Source organism: Muntiacus reevesi, chromosome 9, assembly GCF_963930625.1.
Source record: "Muntiacus reevesi chromosome 9, mMunRee1.1, whole genome shotgun sequence".
Classification (NCBI taxonomy): Eukaryota; Metazoa; Chordata; class Mammalia; order Artiodactyla; family Cervidae; genus Muntiacus; species Muntiacus reevesi.
This window is the reverse complement of record NC_089257.1, coordinates 6,921,583-6,940,700: the sequence shown is the minus strand read 5'-3', so window position 1 is coordinate 6,940,700 and position 19,118 is coordinate 6,921,583. Positions and strand designations below refer to the sequence as shown.

At 38.4% G+C, this 19,118-nt stretch overlaps 1 protein-coding gene across 1 annotated transcript; it reads left to right on the top strand.

Moving 5' to 3' along the window:
* Positions 1-13,909: 13,909 nt before the first annotated feature.
* On the top strand, positions 13,910-14,839 carry LOC136174900 (olfactory receptor 5W2-like). The gene has a single exon (XM_065945158.1). It carries the CDS (start codon positions 13,910-13,912, stop codon positions 14,837-14,839), a length of 930 nt encoding a protein of 309 aa, XP_065801230.1.
* Positions 14,840-19,118: the final 4,279 nt, after the last annotated feature.

Below are 19,118 nucleotides of genomic sequence, written 5' to 3'. Positions count from 1 at the left end.
TTCTAGTAATTGAGCCTGCAAAAGTTTACCACTTTCGAAGTATTCATGGCATCAGAGCTTATAGTCAATTCAGTTCAGTTCATTATCTCAGTCATGTACAACTTTTTGCAACTCCATGGACCACAGGACGCCAGGCTTCCCTGTCCATCACCAACTCCCGGAGTTTATTCAAACTCATGTCCATCGAGTCATTGATGCAATCCAGCCATGTCATCCTCTGTCGTCCCCTTCTCCTCCCACCTTCAATCTTTCCTAGCATCAGGGTCTTTTCCAATGAGATAGTTTTTGGTCAGGTGTCCAAAGTGTGGGAGTTTCAGCTTCAGTGTCAGTCCTCCCAATGAATATTTGGGACTGATTTCCTTTAGGTTTGACTAATTGGATTTCCTTGCAGCCCAAAGGACTCTCAGTAGTCTTCTCCAACACCATAGTTCAAAAGCATCAATTATTTGGCGCTCAACTTTCTTTATAGTCCAACTCTCACATCCATACATGACCACTGGATAAACCATAGCTTTGACTGCTGCTGCTGCTAAGTCACTTCAGTCATGTCTGACTCTGCGTGATCCCATAGATTGCAGCCCACCAGGCTCCCCCATCTCTGGGATTCTCCAGGCAAGAACACTGGAGTGGGTTGCCATTTTCTTCTCCAATGCATGAAAGTGAAAATTGAAAGTGAAGTTGCTCAGTCGTGTCCAACTCTTCATGACCCCATGGACTGCAGCCTACCAGGCTCCTCCGTCCATGGAATTTTCCAGGCAAGAGTACCAGAGTGGTTTGCCATTTTCTTCTCCAATAGCTTTGACTAGACAGACCCTTGTTGTCAAAGTAATGTCTCGGCTTTTTCGTATGCTGTCTATGTTGGTCTTAGCTTTTCTTCCAAGGAGCAACCGTCTTTTAATTTCATGGCTGCAGTCACCATCTGCAGTGATTTTGGAGCCCCCAAAAATAAAGTCTCTCACTGCTTCACTTCTCTAATGAGCAGAATTATGGCAGAAAACATTGAAGTATATTAAATTCCAAGCAAAATAGAGTGTCAATAGATTGCCATGAATAACCGACTTTCACCTATATGATGTAAATTTATTATACTATCTAAAGACTATTTTCATCTAAAATTGGCCCATTTTATTAGATCTACTTTGTGGTATAAAAAAGAAAAAAATTAAGCCCATTAAATGGAAGGCCAACAATGGAATCTACTGACTGATCCTGCCTTTCTGAGAATTCGCATGGTTGAATAACAAATTATGGGAAAATTATTTTAGGAATCAATAATAAAAAATTTTGCAATAATGCATAATAACTCTTCTATCTTGAGATTTTGCAAAAGAAGAAGTCTACACTAAAGACTTTGGTGGGTTCTACCCTGTCTGCTTCGATCCTCATCACTATACTCCCCTTCTTACGTCACTTGCATCTCATATATCCACCAATGACTGATTTTAAAATGTCATCATACAACTGCATTGTTATCAACAACAGTGTGTAGAAGGCTGATGTGGGTTTGTGTACTCAGTCACTCAGTTGTGTCCGACTCTTGTGGCACCGAGAACTACATCCTGCCAGGCTCGTCTGTTCATGGACCTCTCCTGGTGAGAATACTGGAGTGGGTTGCCATTTCCTCCTCCAGGGGATCTTCCCCACCGAGGGGCTGAACCCGTGTCTCTGTGTCCCCTGCACTGACAGGCATATTCTCCACCACTGCGCTCTGGGAACCCCGTCAGTGGACTTCTGCTGCAATCACATTCCTGCATCTTGATCTGTCATCCCTGCCCCTGAAATGTGTGTGTGCGCCTAGTTGCTCAGGCGTGTTTGATTCTTTGCAGCCCCGTGGATCCCGCCAGGCCCCTCTATCCATGGAATTCTCTAGGCAAGGATACTGGAGAGACATGCCATTTCCTCCTCCAGGAGATCTTCCAGACCCAGGGATCAAACCCATGTCTTCTGCCTTGCAGGTGGATTCTTTATCTTCTGAGACATCAGAGAAGCTCTGCCACCGAAATACTTAAGTACAAATATGACATAACCATCAAATGGTAGATTTGAGCATATGTCCAGTGTCAAAAATAGAGAGATACATATGGGTCATTGGCTGTATAACTATATTTGTAAAAAAAATAGTGATATGAATGTTCAACAATTCAATAAGCACAAAGTTCTGTGTTAAAGACAAAAACTGCAACTTTTCACCTCCCTGGATATATCTCTCTTTAGAAATGTTCTATGAGCCATTTACCAATATTTATCAATATCAGTAACCTCAGATACACAGATGACACTACCTTTATGGCAGAAAGTGAAGGAGAACTAAACATCATCTTGATGAAAGTGACAGAGGACAGTGAAAAAATTGGCTTAAAGCTCAACAAGAAAACTAAGATCATGGCCCACCCGGTCCCATCACGTCATGCCAAATAGATGGGGAAACAGTGGAAATAGTGGCAGACTTTTTTTTTTTTTTTTGGAGGGGGGTCCAAAATCACTGCAGATGGTGATTGCAGCCATGAAATTGAAAGATGCTTACTCCTTGGAAGGAAAGTTATGACCAAACTAGACAGCATATTAAAAAGCAGAGATATTACTTTGCCAACAAAGTTCCATCTAGTAAAAGCTGTGGTTTCTCCAATGGTCATGTATGGATGTGAGAGTTGGACTGTAAAGAAAGCTGAGTGCCGAAGAATTGATGCTTTTGAACTTTGGTGTTGGAAAAGACTCTTGAGAGTCCCTTGGATTGAAAGGAGATCCAACCAGTCCATCCTAAATGAGATCAGTCCTGGGTTCATTGGAAGGACTGATGTTGAGGCTGAAACTCTAATACTTTAGCCACATGATGAGAAGATCTGACTTATTTGAAAATACAGCACTAGGAAGACCCAGAGGGATCGGGGGGATCGGGATGGGGAGTACACATAAATCCATGGCTGATTCATGTCAATGTATGACAAAAACCACTACAATATTGTAAAGTAATTAGTCTCCAACTAATAAAAAGAGGGGAAAAAAGAAAAAAAAAATACACCGATGCTGGGAAAGATTGAGGGTAGGAGGAGAAGGGGACGACAGAGGAAGAGATGGTTGGATGGCATCACTAACTCACTTGACATGAGTTTGAGTGGACTTAGGGAGTTGGTGATGGACAAGGAAGCCTGGCATCCTGCAGTCCATGGAGTCACAAAGAGTTGGACACATCTGAGCGAATGTACTGAACTGAACTGATGATCAATTTAGCAAAGTTACTCTAACTTTAAAACAAAACTTTTCAATACCACTGAGCCCGTTGTGTAAAAAAGGACTTCAACCAGATTACTTGGAATGTCCTCTCCAGCTCATACACCCTTTGCCTATAATATACGATTGCTGTTTAAATCCTCTTCCACTATAGAAAAGCACTAGAAATTTGGAAAATGTTGGAAAAAAAAAAAAGAAATCATTTCATCTTCGAGGAAAAAAAATTGTACTATTAATGTAAACAATATAAACCTGTGACAGTGGTGGCATGAAGCTTTGGAGAGTATGTGTTTCAGGAAGCCAAAGTCTTTTAATTATGGCTCTTGTGTCACCTCTTATTCAAATTCAGACTCTCATAGAGTCCTCAAAGAAGTGGATATCCAAATTTATTAGCCTGCCAGTAAGTAAAACTTGAATAAAAAGCTAACAGTAAATAAACACAGTATAATAACTCATCTAAAGAATATTTTTGTTGTTCAGTCACTAAGTCATGTCTGATTCTTTATGACCCTATGAACTACAGCACCACGATTCCCCATCCTTCACTATCTTCTGGAGTTTGCTCAAGCTCACATCTATTGAGTCAATGATGCCATCCAACCATCTCATCCTCTGTTGTCCCCTTCTCCTCTTGCCCTCAATCTTTCCAGCATCAGGGTCTTTCCCAATGAGCCAATTCTTTGCATCAGGTGGCCAAATTATTGGAGCTTCAGCTTCAGCACCAGTTCTTCCAGTGAATATTCAGGGTTGATTTCCTTACGGTTGACTAATTTGATCAGATTGATCAAACCAGTCAATCTAAAAACAGCAAGATGCAAGTAATTAACTTAGCAACTGTTGATGAGGATGTGGAACAGCCATGACTTTTACACATTAACTGTAGAATAAAAATTGTTGCTGCACTTTGTAAAACTCTGAAGTGAAGTGAAGTGAAAGTCACTCAGTTGTGTCCAACTCATTGCCACCCCATGGCTATATATTCCATGGGATTCTCCAGGCCAGAATAGAAGAGTGAGTAGCCGTTCCCTTCTCCAGGGGAATCTTCCCAACCCAGGGATCAAACCCAGGTCTCCAGCATGGCAGGAAGATTCTAAATTGTGTCTAATGTAGCTGGACATATACATGCCATATAACTTTAAAATGCCATTCTTTGAATGATACCTGAAAGAAATGAGTGAATATGACCAAAAAAAGAGTTACACAAATATATACTTAATTGCATTATTTGTAATAATCTTTTCAAATGAGCCAGCTCTTCGCATCAGGTGGCCAATGTATTGGAGTTTCAGCTTCAACATCAGTCCTTCCAATGAACAGCCAGGACTGATCTCCTTTAGGATAGACTGGTTGAATCTCCTTGCAGTCAAAGGGGCCCTAAAGAGTCTTCTCCAATGCCACAGTTCAAATGCATCAATACTTCGGTACTCAGCTTTCTTTACAGTCCAATTCTCACATCCATACATGACCACTGGAAAAACCATAGCCTTAGTCAAAGCTAGTCAGAAGGACATTTGTTGGTAAAGTAATGTCTCTGCTTTTTAATATGCTGTCTAGGCAGGAGGAGAAAGGGACAACAGATGATGAGATAGCTGGATGGCATCACCGACATGGTTTGGGTAAACTCCGGGAGTTGGTGATGGACAGGGAGGCCTGGCGTGCTGTGATTCATGGGGTCGCAAAGAGTCAGACACAACTGAGTGACTGAATTGAACTGAACTAAGTTGGTCATAAGTTTCCTTCCAAGGAGTAAGTGTCTTTTACTTTCATGGCTGCAATAATCTGCAGTGATTTTGGAGCCCAAACAAATAAAGTAAGTCACTGTTTCCACTGTTTCCCCATCTATTTGCCATGAAGTGATGGGACCGGATGCCGTGATCTCAGTTTTCTGTTGAGCTTTAAGCCAACTTTTTCATTCTCCTCTTTCACTTTCCACTTTCTCCTCTTTAGTTCTTCTTCACTTCCTGCCATAAGGGTGGTGTCATCTGCATATCTGAGGTTATTGAAATTTCTCCTGACAATCTTGATTCCAGCTTGTGCTTCTTCCAGCCCAGCATTTCTCATGATGTACTCTGCATATAAGTTAAATAAGCAGGGTGACCATATACAGCCTTGACGTATTCCTTTTCCTATTTGGAACCAGTCTGTTGCTCCATGTCCAGTTCTAACTGTTGCTTCCTGACCTGCATACAGGTTTCTCAAGAGGCAGGTCAGGTGGTCTGGTATCCCATCTCTTTCAGAATTTTCCACAGTTTATTGTGATCCACACAGTCAAAGGCTTTGGCATAGTCAATAAAGCAGAAATAGATATTTTTCTGGAACTCTCTTGCTTTTCCAATGATCCAGCAGATGTTGGCAAGTTGATCTGGTTCCTCTGCCTTTTCTAAAACCAGCTTGAACATCTGGAAGTTCACAGTTCATGTATTGCTGGAGCCTGGTTTGGAGAATTTTGAGCATTACTTTACTAGTGTGAGAGAGGTGTGCAATTGTGTGGTAGTTTGAGCATTCTTTGGCATTGCCTTTCTTTGGGTTTGGAATGAAAACTGACCTTTTCCAGCCCTGTGGCCACGGTTGAGTTTTCCAAGTTGGTGGCATATTGAGTACAGCACTTTCAAAGCATCGTCTTTCAGGATTTGAAATAGCTCAACTGGAATTCCATCACCTCCAATAGATTTGTTCGTATGGATGCTTCCTAAGGCCCACTTGACTTCGCATTCCAGGATGTCTGGCTCTAGGTGAGTGATCACACCATCATGATTATCTGGGTCATGAAGATCTTTTTTGTACAGTTCTTCTTTGTATTCTTGCCACCTCTTCTTAATATCTTCTGCTTCTGTTAGGCCCCTACCAGTTCTGTCCTTTATTAAGCTCATATGTGCATGAAATGTTCCCTTGGTATCTCTAATTTTCTTGAAGATATCTCTAGTCTTTCCCATTCTCTTGTTTTCCTCTGTTTCTTTGCATTGATTGCTGAGGATGGCTTTCTTATCTCTCCTTGCTGTTCTTTGGAACTGTGTTTTCAAATGGGTATATCTTTCCTTTTCTCCTTTCTTTTCACTTCCCTTCTTTTCACAGCTATTTGTAAGGCCTCCTCAGACAGCCATTTTGCTTTTTTGCATTTCTTTTTCTTGGGAATGATCTTGATCCCTGTCTCCTGTACAATTTCACAAACCTCCGTCCATAGTTCATCAGGCACTCTGTCTATCAGATCTAATCCCTTAAATCTATTTCTCGCTTCCACTGTATAGTCATAAGGGATTTGATTTAGCTCGTACCTGAATGCTCTAGTGGTTTTCTCCACTTTCTTCAATTTCAATCTGAATTTGGCAATAATGAGTTCATGATCTGAGCAACAGTCAGCTCCCGGTCTTGCTTTTGCTGATTGTATAGAGCTTCTCCATCTTTGGCTGCAAAGAAGATAATCAATCTGATTTCGGTGTTGACCATCTGGTGATGTCCATGTGTAGAGTCTTCTCTTGTGTTGTTGGAAGAGGGTGTTTGCTATGACCAGTGCATTCTCTTGGCAGAACTCTAGTAGCCTTTGCCTTGCTTCATTCTTTACTCCAAGGCCAGATTTGCCTGTTACTCCAGGTGTTTCTTGACTTCTTACTTGTGCATTCAGTTCCCTAAAGTGAAAAGGACATCTTTTTTGGGAGCTAGTTCTAAAAGGTCTTGTAGGTCTTCATAGAACTGGTCAACTTCAGCTTCTTCAGCATTACTGGTCAGGACATAGACTTGGATTACTGTGATATTGAATGGTTTGCCTTGGAGACAGTGAGCTTATATTTAGGAAAAGTACACAACCATGAACATGAATGAACTGCCTTGACATACAAAAGTGTAGGGAAATTTCACAAAAATAATATTGAGTGAAAGAAGTCGGAAATGAAAATATGAAACCTATAGGATTATGCTACAATATTACTCAAAAATATTAAAACTAAAGTATCACTGTGGTGGTGGTTGTTTAGTTACTATGTCTTGTCCAACACTTTGTGACCCCATAGACCCACCAGGCTTCTCTGTCCATGGGATTTCTTAGGCAAGAATACTGGAATGGCTTGCCATATCCTATTCCATGTGACCTTCCTGGCCTGGGGATAGAAGCCGTTTCTCCTGATTTGCAGGTGAATTCTTTACCACTGAGCCATCAGGGAAGCCCGAGATATCATATTGGATATCAATTTGTAATTGATGTGCGGTGACAGTTTCCGAGACACTAGGTATGTTTTATCTTTGGTATTCTGAGTTTAGCATCTTATCATTATTGAAAATTTCCTTGTAGTATATACTTTTATAGAAGGACATTTTCTTTATGTATATCGTACTCTTTAAAAAAATTCAATAAACAAGGTATGTTCACTGACAATTGCTGAATTTTACTTTTTTTAATCTAACAGTTTCTTGTGCAAAATAAGTGCTAATATATTTGTGAAATTGACACAGTGCACTATTTCATAGAGCATCTCAGTGCATAGTTAATGTTTATGTTACTAGAAGAGTTGATCTGTTTGTAGAATAGCACAGTCTAGTCTTTCACAGAGTTCTCCTAGTCTTTCTCCCACCAACAGTGGGATATAATGAACCTTGGTTCCCTATCATGCAGTGAGCTCTGCATCTCAGTACTCCAAGTTTGAGGAACATACAGCTGTGTCCTGAAAAATTAATCTTCCGGGTATTCATTTACTTACACACAATTTTACTATCACCAGGGGTGCTAGAGAAACCCTAAGTATAGATGGTATTTTTTCTCATTTGTTTGTACCTGAGGAATACACTTTCTCCTTGAGACATGTTTTCCAATTATTTAAGGTCTCCATTTTTAATGAGACACAGATCCCTTTGGGAGATACTTTAGTTTATCCAACTTGCAATTGTAATGTAGCTAACCAAACTCAGTTTTAAATGGCTAGGTGGGGAAAGATTGAAGGCATGATAGTCTATATGGTCTTGAGGAGCTATTACAAAGTGCAAGTCGGGTTCTGGTTGAATAAAATGCAACTTAAGGGATTTTTGAATCCCAGAAGATCAGGAAGGACCTGAGGGAAAATTAATTTGGATAGAAATAGAAGTAGGTAATCAAAGGCAATTCTATATACAGCAAATATGTGCCAGAGAGGTTAATAATGATACTGAAATTCTTCTATGACATATGTGCATCAGTTTCTTGATTTTAATCAGTGGGAAATTATTAGCAATTAGTTATGTGGTTTGAGCTTTTTCTCAACAAAATCTCCACAGTAATGCATTTGATATTTGATTATTGGGTTGATCACACCAAGAATGGCAATAGCAAGGACATTAAAAAGGTATCAGAAATTGTCCCTATGAATCATTTTTCCCAAATTAAAAACGTGCTAATGATATGAAATTTTGCTAGATGAGTTTCTTAGGTTTATAGAAAAAAAAGAAAAACACACACACACACACACACACACACACACACACAAGAAAAAGCAGGAAACAAGCAAAAAAAATAAATAGAAATTTAACCCAAACAAATAAGAGTATAATCTGTGTTCCTGTTAAATACCAAATGAAACTTCAGATAAATCAAAAAATTACGCATAATCGGCATTTTAAATTTTAACCCATTGTTACTTTATTGTCATTTCCCTAATAAGATGCTGAGCAAGCTGTTATATATAACTTTGCTATTTAAATATATTCTTGGTGAGAGTATCTATTCAATCCTTTGTATAAATTTTACTAATTTGATTTTTATTACTGATAAGAGATTTTCATAAAGTTTGGACACAAGGTCTCTGTCAGATATATAGATGCATGATTTTCAGACATTTTCCTCACTTTTGAGATATCTATATCTATATATAAATACCATTATTGTTGTTCTGTTGCTAAGTTATGTAGGACCCTTTGCGACCCCATGAGTTGTAGCACGCCAGGCTCTCCTATCTTCCGCTGTCTTCCTGGGTTTGCTAAACTCATGTCCATCGATTTGGTGCTGTCTTCCAGCAATCTCATACACTGCCGACCCCTTCTCCTCCAGCCCTCAATCTTTCCCAGCATCAAGGGCTTTTCCAGTGAGTTGGCTCTTCACAGCAGATGGTCAAAGAAATGGAGCTTCAGCATCAGCACCAGCCTTTCCAGTGAATATTCAGGGTTGATTTCTTTCAGGACTGACTGGTTTGATCTCAGTCTTCTCCAGCACCACACTTTGAAAGCACCGATTCTTCAGCCCTCAGTCTTCTTTCTGGTACCACTCTCCCAACCTTACGTGACTACTAGGAAAATCATGCCTTTAGCTGTTTGATTCTTTGTCAGCAAAGTGTTATCTCTGCTTTTTAATACACTCTCTAGGTTTGTCATAGCTTTCCTCCCAAGGAGCAAGTATCTTTAAATTTCAATGTCCATAGTGATTTTGGAGCCTAAGAAAAATAAAATCTATCATTGCTTCCACTTTTTCCCCCTCTATTTGCCATGAAGTCGTGCGATCAGATACCATGATCTTTGTTTTTTGAATGTTGAGTTTTAAGTGATCGTTTTCACTCTCTTCTTTCACCTTCATCAAGAGATCCTTTAGTTCCTCTTCATTTCTGTCATTAGGGTGGCACCATCTGCATATCTGAGGTTTTTGGTATTTCTTAAGGCAATCTTGATTCCAGCTTGGGCTTCATCCAGTCTGGAATTTAGCATAATGTACTCTGCATATACAAGTTAAATAAACATGGTGACAATATACAACCTTGATGTACTCCTTTCCCAATTTTGAACCAGTCCATTGTTCCAAGTCTGATCCTGACTGTTGTTTCTTGACTGCATACAGGTTTATCAGGAGGCAGGTAATGTGGTATGGTATTTGCATCTTTTTAAGAATTTCCTACAGTTCATTGTGATCCACACTGTCAAAGGTTTTTACATAGTTAATGAAGTAGAAGTAGATATTTTTGTGAAATTCTCTTGCTTTTTTTCCTATGATCCAACTGATGTTGGCAATTTGATTTCTGGCTCCTCTGCCCTTTCTAAATCCAGCTTGTACATCTGGAAGTTCTCAGTTCATGTCTATTGAAAGTGAAAGTGAAGTCACTCAGTCGTGTCCAACTCTGCGACTCCATGGACTGTCACCTACCAGGCTTCTTCATCCATGGAATTTTCCAGGTAAGAACACTGGAGTGGGTTGCCATTTCCTTCTCCAGGGGATTTTCCCGACCCAGGGATCAAACCTGGGTCTCCCACATTGCAGGCAGATGCTTTACCATCTGTTGAAGCCTAGCTTAAAAGATTTTGAGCATTTCCTTGCAAGCTTGTATAATGAACATAATTGCATGGTAGTCTGAGCATTCTTTGTCATTGCCATTCTTACAGGTTGGAATGAAATCTGACCTTTTCCAGTCTTGTGACCATGTGTGAGTTATCCAAGTTTGCTGGCATATTGAGTGTAGCATTTTAACAGCATCGTTTTTAAGATTTGAAATAATTCAGCTGGAATTCCACTCCCTCCACTAGCTTTGTTCCTAGTAGTCCTTTCCAAGGTCCACTTGACTTCACACTATAGGATGTCTGGCTCTAAGTCTGTGATGACAACATCGTGGTTATCCGGATCATTAAGACATTTTTGTACAATTAAGCTGTATCTGTAGGAAAAACTTCAAAACAAGTAAAGTGCTATTTTTCACTTATTTTCCCAGGTGACTCAGTGCTAAAGAATCTGCCAGCCAATGTAGGAGACACAAGAGACACAGGTTCCATCCAAGATTTGGGAAGATTGACTAGAGGAAGAAATGGCAACCCAATTTCAGTATTCTTGCTGGGAAAATTCCATGGACAGAGGAGCCTGGCAGATTGTGGTCCAAGGGGGGTGCAAAGAGTTGGACGTGATTGAGCAACTGAGTATGGCACATTATTTTCTAAATTAATAGTCATAAATGCTTAATGGCAAATACTTAGAAAGTACCACCTTTTCAAATCCTTGTGCCATGAAGTTTAGAAAATACAAAATAAACACTGCTCTAATTTCTGAGGCCTTAAATTTAGTACAGAGATTCTTACATAAACAAATTAATTTAACTCAGAAAAAAAAATGCATTGTTTACAGAATGTGAGGGAGACATAAAGTTAATGAAATATCCTTTGGTATGTGGTTGTATAATAGGAGTAAGATAATGTTTGGTGTTGATGGCTGCCAATTTTGTAGTGTTGACAATAACATGGCATCATTATGCATGACAGATAAAGAGCAGAAACAACCCAACATTTATCCAACTGAACAATGGGTCATTATAGTGTGTAATATCCATAAAATAAAATATTATTGTGCCCTTCAATGAAACAGAATTCTGATTCTGAGACATGAACAACATGGATGAGCCTTGATAATATTTCGCTGAAGAAAAAAAGTCTGAGAGAAGAAAAAATACAATACATCTGGCATGATTCTGTTTATAATACGCAAGACTAAGAATAAGACTCTGCACAGAGTCAGAATATAGATTAGTGGTTGCCAGGGCTGGGGTGAGCAGGGACTGGGAATGAAACCTAATAGGTATAGACTTCTTACGGAATTGATGAAAATGTTCTGTAGGTAGATAGTGGTGAAGACTGAAAAGCCTTGAAAGCAAGATAAAACTGAAACAAACAAACAAAAACCTATATACATTAAAAGGGTGAATTTTATGGCATATGTAATATAAGTATTATATTTCAATATAAAAGAAAATACAGTTAGAGTGTAGTTATACTCCTAAATGAGGTATGAAGGAGAATGTTTCAAAAACACAGTGAAAAATGCAAAGAAGTTAGAAGTGATGGAGGGAGGGATCTTGTGTGAGTTTCTTTAGGTTTCCTGGTTTACTAGAGAAGGAGGAAATAGTTTCAGGGTAATTGTCAAGCAGTCCTACCATTTGCAGCTTTCTTCCTAACACAGAGCAATTTGGTAACAACAGTGAAGAACAAAAACTCAGCTGGGGCTAAGTTGTTTTGAACTCTTAAGGGAATATAGAGAAACAGAAATATAATTAATGAAGAGTTTATATAACATCAAAGCCTAAGGGCAGTAGCTCTGGGATTTAAGTCCCAATGTACCTGGTAAAATAAAGACCATCTGCCAGGGTTCTTCCCTGGTGGTTCAGATGGTAAAGCGTCTGCTGCAGTGCAAGAGACCTAGGTTTGCTCCCTGGATGGGGAAGATCCCCGGGAGAAGGGAATGGCAACCCCCTCCGGTATTCTTGCCTGGAGATTTCCATGGACAGAGGAGCCAGGGACGGTCACATGGGGTCACAAAGAGCTGGACATGGCTGAGTGACTAACGCTCACTGGTTGTTATTCAGCTACTCAAGCCCTGCTCATCTCAGGTAGGTTTCTAGGTCCTACTTAAAGAATATAGGAGAAAATATTTAAGTTTTTGAGAAAAGCAAAGTTTTTATAAATGAAATATTTTATGCCTGCCTATTCTCTAAAATCTGCATTTAATGGTTAGTAATAATATTTTCTTCTCAGAACTGAATGAGTCTGAACTTGTTAATATCCACACATAATTACTTTTAATTTATTTCATTTAGTCCTTGGTTCATGGGAAAGCCTTTACTCTTTTTATCATTTGGTAAGTATTAAAAAACAATTTAAAGTATATATTGTTTTATTGAAAAAATAATGTAGGTACCACAGTAAAATTAAAAACATGTACAAATTCATCTCCACGTGAACCACACATATGCCCTGGGGGTCTCAAAAAGTCAGACATGACTGAGCGACTGAACTGAACTGAACTAAAGGAAAAAGTCTATTACTTACGTTCTATTCTCAGATACATTAAATATATATATACATATTCACACACATAAATATATACATATAACATAGAGAGAAGTCTGTGTATTTTAGAAGTATTTATTGTCACTCTTTTCATTTACATTTTATTAAATTAAAGGAGATTTAAAATCTAAAGTGATGCAAATGTACGTGGTGCATTCTGTTGCTTTTACTTCCTTTTAACTTTTTTCTTCCACTGGTCAATAGATTCATCCCTTGACTACAACTACTACAAAAATAGATAATGAGCATTTTGGGAAAGCAGTTATAAATTTCTAGCAAAAAACTAAATAATACTTATTTCATGTATCTCCAAATACTAAACACAACATAAACTAAAATCTGTACCATATTTTTTTTTTATTAACATTAGTCAGTGTTATACTCATTGTTTCTGGAACTAAGTTAAAGACTCTTAAATTGATCATGTGTTTTTGAGAAACATAAATTTTGTAATTATCTTTTCTAATCATTTTTTGTATTCAAGTGAATATTTTCAAGCATAGAAAATGCTTAGTCTCATGTCTTAAACCTGGCTTCTCTATCACTGGTGTCTCTTACAAATTATTTTGAAGAAATAAAGAGAGTGAAATTTACCAATATCTACCCACTGAGATAAGGAAAATAATGCTCAGAGAAGAGCTTGTAGAAAGGAGCATACCTCACGAATGATATCTAAATTTACATCGCTATTTCTCAAAGTTCAATTCCAGATAATTTTTATTATTGCTCAGTGTACAGCTATCCCTCTTCAAGTGTACATTCACTTATCATGAATTATTTTCTAAATATAAAAATACAGTTCTAGAATAAAACCATGCTCTATCTCATGACACTTTGCAGGTGTGCGGAAGGGTCACACATCACATGTCCTCTTCTTCATCACTTGCTGCAACTCTAGAAAAGAACAGAGAAGATGAGTAGAGAGAATTGCTCCTCCTTTACTGAGTTCATTTTCTTGGGAATTACTGATTACACCAAGAACAAAGTGATCCTACTTACAATGTTTCTCCTTGTTTATCTCATCAACCTTCTGGCAAATCTCGGAATGATAACCCTGATTCGGATGGACCCCCAGCTGCACACACCCATGTACTTTTTCCTCAGCCACCTCTCCTTCTGTGACCTCTGCTATTCCACAGCCATCGGTCCTAAGATGCTCGTGGACCTATTTGCCAAGAACAAGTCAATCTCTTTCTGTGGCTGCGCGCTGCAGTTCTTGGTCTTCTGTATCTTTGCGGACTCTGAGTGTCTCCTGCTGGCAGTGATGGCCTATGACCGGTACGAGGCCGTCAGCAGCCCCTTGCTCTACGCGGTCAGCATGTCCAGCAGGCTGTGCTCCCTGCTCATGGCCGGGGTTTACCTGGTGGGAATGGCAGACGCTCTGATACACACAACATTAGCCTTCCGCTTATGCTTCTGTGGGTCAAATGAGATTAACCATTTCTTCTGTGATTTACCTCCACTTTTCCTCCTTTCCTGCTCTGATATACAGGTCAATGAGTTGGTGTTGTTTATTGTTTTTGGTTTCATTGAGCTGAGTACAATTTCAGGAGTCCTTGTCTCTTATTGTTATATCATCCTATCAGTCTTGAAGATCCACTCTGCTGAAGGGAGGTTCAAAGCTTTCTCCACCTGTACTTCCCACCTAACTGCTGTGGCAATTTTCCAGGGAACTCTGCTCTTTATGTATTTCAGGCCGAGTTCTTCGTACTCTCTAGATGAAGACAAAATGACCTCATTGTTTTACACTCTTGTGATTCCTATGTTAAATCCTCTGATTTACAGCCTAAGGAACAAAGATGTAAAACAGGCCCTGGAAAAATTGAAAAATAAATGGTTTTAGTTATCTGTATTAGACATTTGTGTACATATATGCATTCATATAATATATTGATTGCTGATTTACTAAAATTAAAAGACAGGATACATGAGAATAATTTCTCAAATTCTTAAAGTGATATTTGTATTAAATCCTAATTTTGTTTCCCCCACACATGTCATGTTTCATAATGCTTTAAGGATTTATATATATATGTGTATGTGTATCTATAATACATACATATATATATATACTTATTATATGTATGTGTGTATATATATGTATATATATATGGCACTTTGTCTATGTGAAAAAGGTTTCTGTCTTTTCCGTTGTAGTTATTTTTGTTCATTGTTTAATTCAAGCATTGTTTTCAATTACACTAAGATTTATTGTGCATTTACTCAGTGATCTTTGAGCCTGTAGCCTTTTTATATATTATTATAGATCTTATAGTTTATGCACTACTGAAGTTAGTACTAAAAACAAATTTAAAAAACAGTCAAGTAATTCATAATTGGCCTCAAATTCATCACGAAATAAAAACTAAAGGGCTAAAATTTCAAAACAAAAATATCTAAAACTAGTCAAAAAGGAAAGCTACTTTGGATAGAGATATTCAGTCAAATTTTAAAAAGATTCAATCTGGGAAATGAAAAGTTTGTAGTCAGAGGATCTGACAGTTATTCAGATCTTGAAGTGGCATCACCGACTCAATGGACTTGAGTTTAAGTAAACTTCGGTCATTAGTGATGGACGGGGAGGCCTGGCGTGCTGCAGTCCATGGGGTCGCAAAGAGTTGGACACAACTGAGCGACTGAGCTGAACTGAAATGAAGTATATACGTCCATGTATTTAGAAGTCATGTTTGCTACAACATGGAAGAAGTGTGAGGCCATGTGCTAAGTGAAATATTAATACAGAGGGAGACAAGTACTATATGACCTCACATATATGTAGAAATTAAAAAGTCAAATTCAGAAATTCCCTGGCAGCCCAGTGATTAGAACTCAATGCTTTCACTAACTGGGTCCAGTTTGATCCCTGATCAGGGAACTAAGATCCCGGCAAGCTGAGTGCTACAGTAAAAAAAAAAAGAGATGAAATTCATACAAACAGAATGAGTTGAATGTTGCTAGGGCCCGAAAGGTAGGGGAAATTGGTGATATTGGTAAAACTGTGCAAACTTTGTTATTTGATGAATAATTTAGGGGGATCTAAATGTATATGGTGACTCTAGTTAACAATAATGAAAACTTGAGAAATTTGCGGAAAAAAATGTAGCTCTTAACTGCCCTCACTATACACACACTCAGAATGGGAAACTGTGGGGCCAAGAAGGTGTTAATCAACCTTACTGTGGTAACCATCTCACAATGTATACAGATATCACGTTGTGCACTTATAATTACACATGGAATTAGCCAATTACATTTGAATAAAGTTAGATAAAAATAAGATATCTAAAGATTAGATTATAAAGACATACAAAAGAGCTGTCTACTTGTTAAAGTACAATATAGTGCTGTTGTTATCAGCTATCAATTCTTCTGCACTTCTTCCAAGACAATTTTCCTTCCTTCTTCCTCATTGTCAACCCTGGTTAAATGCCCACCTCTCCATGGTTTACAGTCACCTTTAAGGCGTTGCTTTGTATCACCCTGTTTGTGAGCATTCTTTGCTAACAAACTGAGCATTCCATCCTTGTTAACCAAGCACTGAATTTTGCCTGGGATATAAAATAAATAAGTATGAATTTATCTAAAAAATAGTAGGCAACATTTTTTGACTATTACTTATATCTAGATAACCCAAAATTAACTGAAGATTCGTTAAATACCTTAACACACATACACACATAGACACATATCTCACAACAGTGTATACATATTGTATGTATATACACAACAGTTTTTTGGAAGGTGCATAAAATTGTTGTGGACACTAAGATAATATTCTAATAAAGATATATGTATCTGTTAATTGCACTACAAGTAAAAAACTATAACTTCTTGATATTTTACTATTATATCTGACTTTGATATGGCTTCCTGAAGGCTAAAACCCTGAATCAGTTTGCTGAGAAAGCTAGGCTGCAATCCAATCATATATTTGAAATATCATAAACTACTGAAGAACACTCTTATTTACACATTAAAAGTGTAAAGTTAAAAGCTTCGGATGGTCTTAAATTTTCCAGCTGCCATTGTAAAATGTCCTTGTGTAAAAATATTATAGAATGAAAAAATAAAACCTATGAAATTCCTTTGTTACTCATGGTGGTATTTGTAAAACATTTTGGCATGTTAAGAAGAGTTCTCATGGTAAAAACATCGTAAGATAGCTATTCTATAATATAAAAGGTTTATAGGTTTCTATTTCTGGTATACTTTATTAATTTACTCAAACTTCTTTTGATCTGTTTTCTTATGAGGAGTAACATGGCAGAAAACATTGCTGGAATATATTAAAGTCAGACAAAATATGGTGTCAATGAGTGAGTGAAAGATGCTCAGTCGTGTCTGACTCTTTGCCACCTCATGGACTAAACAGTCCATAGAATTCTCCAGGCCAGAATGCATGAGTGGGTAGCCTTTCCCTTCTCCAGGGGATCTTCCTAACCCAGGGATCAAACCCAGGTCTCCCGTATTGCAGGCGAATTCTTTACCAGCTGAGCCACAAGGGAAGCCCATGATTTCAGTGTTTTGCCATTAATTATTGGTTTCCTAATATATTAACACTCTATCTCAATAGTCTTCATTCTTTTCCCATTTAATCTTTCAGCATCACATTCTTCTCACACAACCAGTGCAAAGTGTGATGGTAAATATCACTGTCCAAATGCAATTTATCACTGAGTGTGTTATGTGTTACTATTTTAGTCATATGTCTCAACCTCGTCCTTCATCCTTGCCACTGAAATAACGAAGTATAAATATGGCAAAAACAATGTTAGATTTGGGTAAATGTCTAAATAGAGGACAGATAGCGGCATACTAGTTATGGGGTGAACAAGTATATTCATTATAAATCATGCAGTAATAATGTTCGGTACACCAGGAAGTAGAGGTTCTGTGTTATAATCAGAGGCAGCAACGTTTAACCTCCCTGGACATCTCTCTCTTTAGGTAACAACATACTACGGACCAGACAGCAAGTCCACTCTAAATTTAACACATCACTCTGCCTTTCTATCCCTCAGGTTCCCTGAAGTTAAATAGAGGTTTCAGCTAGATTATCTCTAAGGTCCTTTCCAGCTGGTACAATCTGTCCCTATAAAATATGACTTTACTTCTGTGTAAATTCATCCCAGTACTGGAAAGGGCTTGAAAATTGCAAAAAGAAAGAAAGAAAGAAAGAAATAATCACTTCATATTCAAACAAGAAATTGTTTTATACATGTAAACTGTTTAACCTAAAGTAGTGGTGACATGAAGCCATCTAAGTAGTATAAATTTCAGAAGGGCAAACATTTTCAAAGGTGATCCTTTTGTCTGTTATGTTATTCAGATTGAGAAACTCATAGACTCATCACAAAAGTGGATATTCACCTATTTAGCACTGAAGTAAATAAAATGTTAGAAATCGTAGTATGCAAGGAGAGCAAATCAGTCAATCCTAGAAGAAGTCAGTCCTGAACATTTATTGGAAGGACTGATGCTGAAGCTGAAACTCCAATATTTTGATCACCTGACGCGAAGAGCTGACTCATTGGAAAAGACTCTGATGCTGTGAAGGATTGAAGACAGGAGGAAAAGGGGATGACAGAGGATGAGATGTTTGGATGGCATCCTCAGTTCGATGGACATGAGTTTGGGTAAGCTCCGGGAGCTGGTGATGGACAGGGAAGCCTGGCGTGCTGCAGTCCATGGGGTCGCAAAGGGTCGGACACGACTGAGTGACTGAACTGACTGACTGGCCAAATGGCAAAGTGTAAACAAGTGCGGTATCTGGGGAGGATGTGAGTCAGCCGTGGCTTATACACATGGACAGTAGGCTGAGAATTGCCCCTGCACTTAGTAAACACCATAGTAGAGTCTATTAATACTAGAGCTGGACATAAATGTGCTAGAACCCCAACACACCTCTCCTAGAATTATGCCCAAGAGTGAAGAATGAATACGCCCACTGAAATACATGTACAGAAATATTCACCACTGGGTTATTTGAAATTCTGTAAAAATGGCACCAGTTCAAATTTGTTTCAACACATTAGATCATGACTTCACAAACTTTTCTTTGAAGTATTTGTGTGCACGCTAAGTGGCTTCAGTTGCGTCTGACTCTTTGATTCCATGAACTG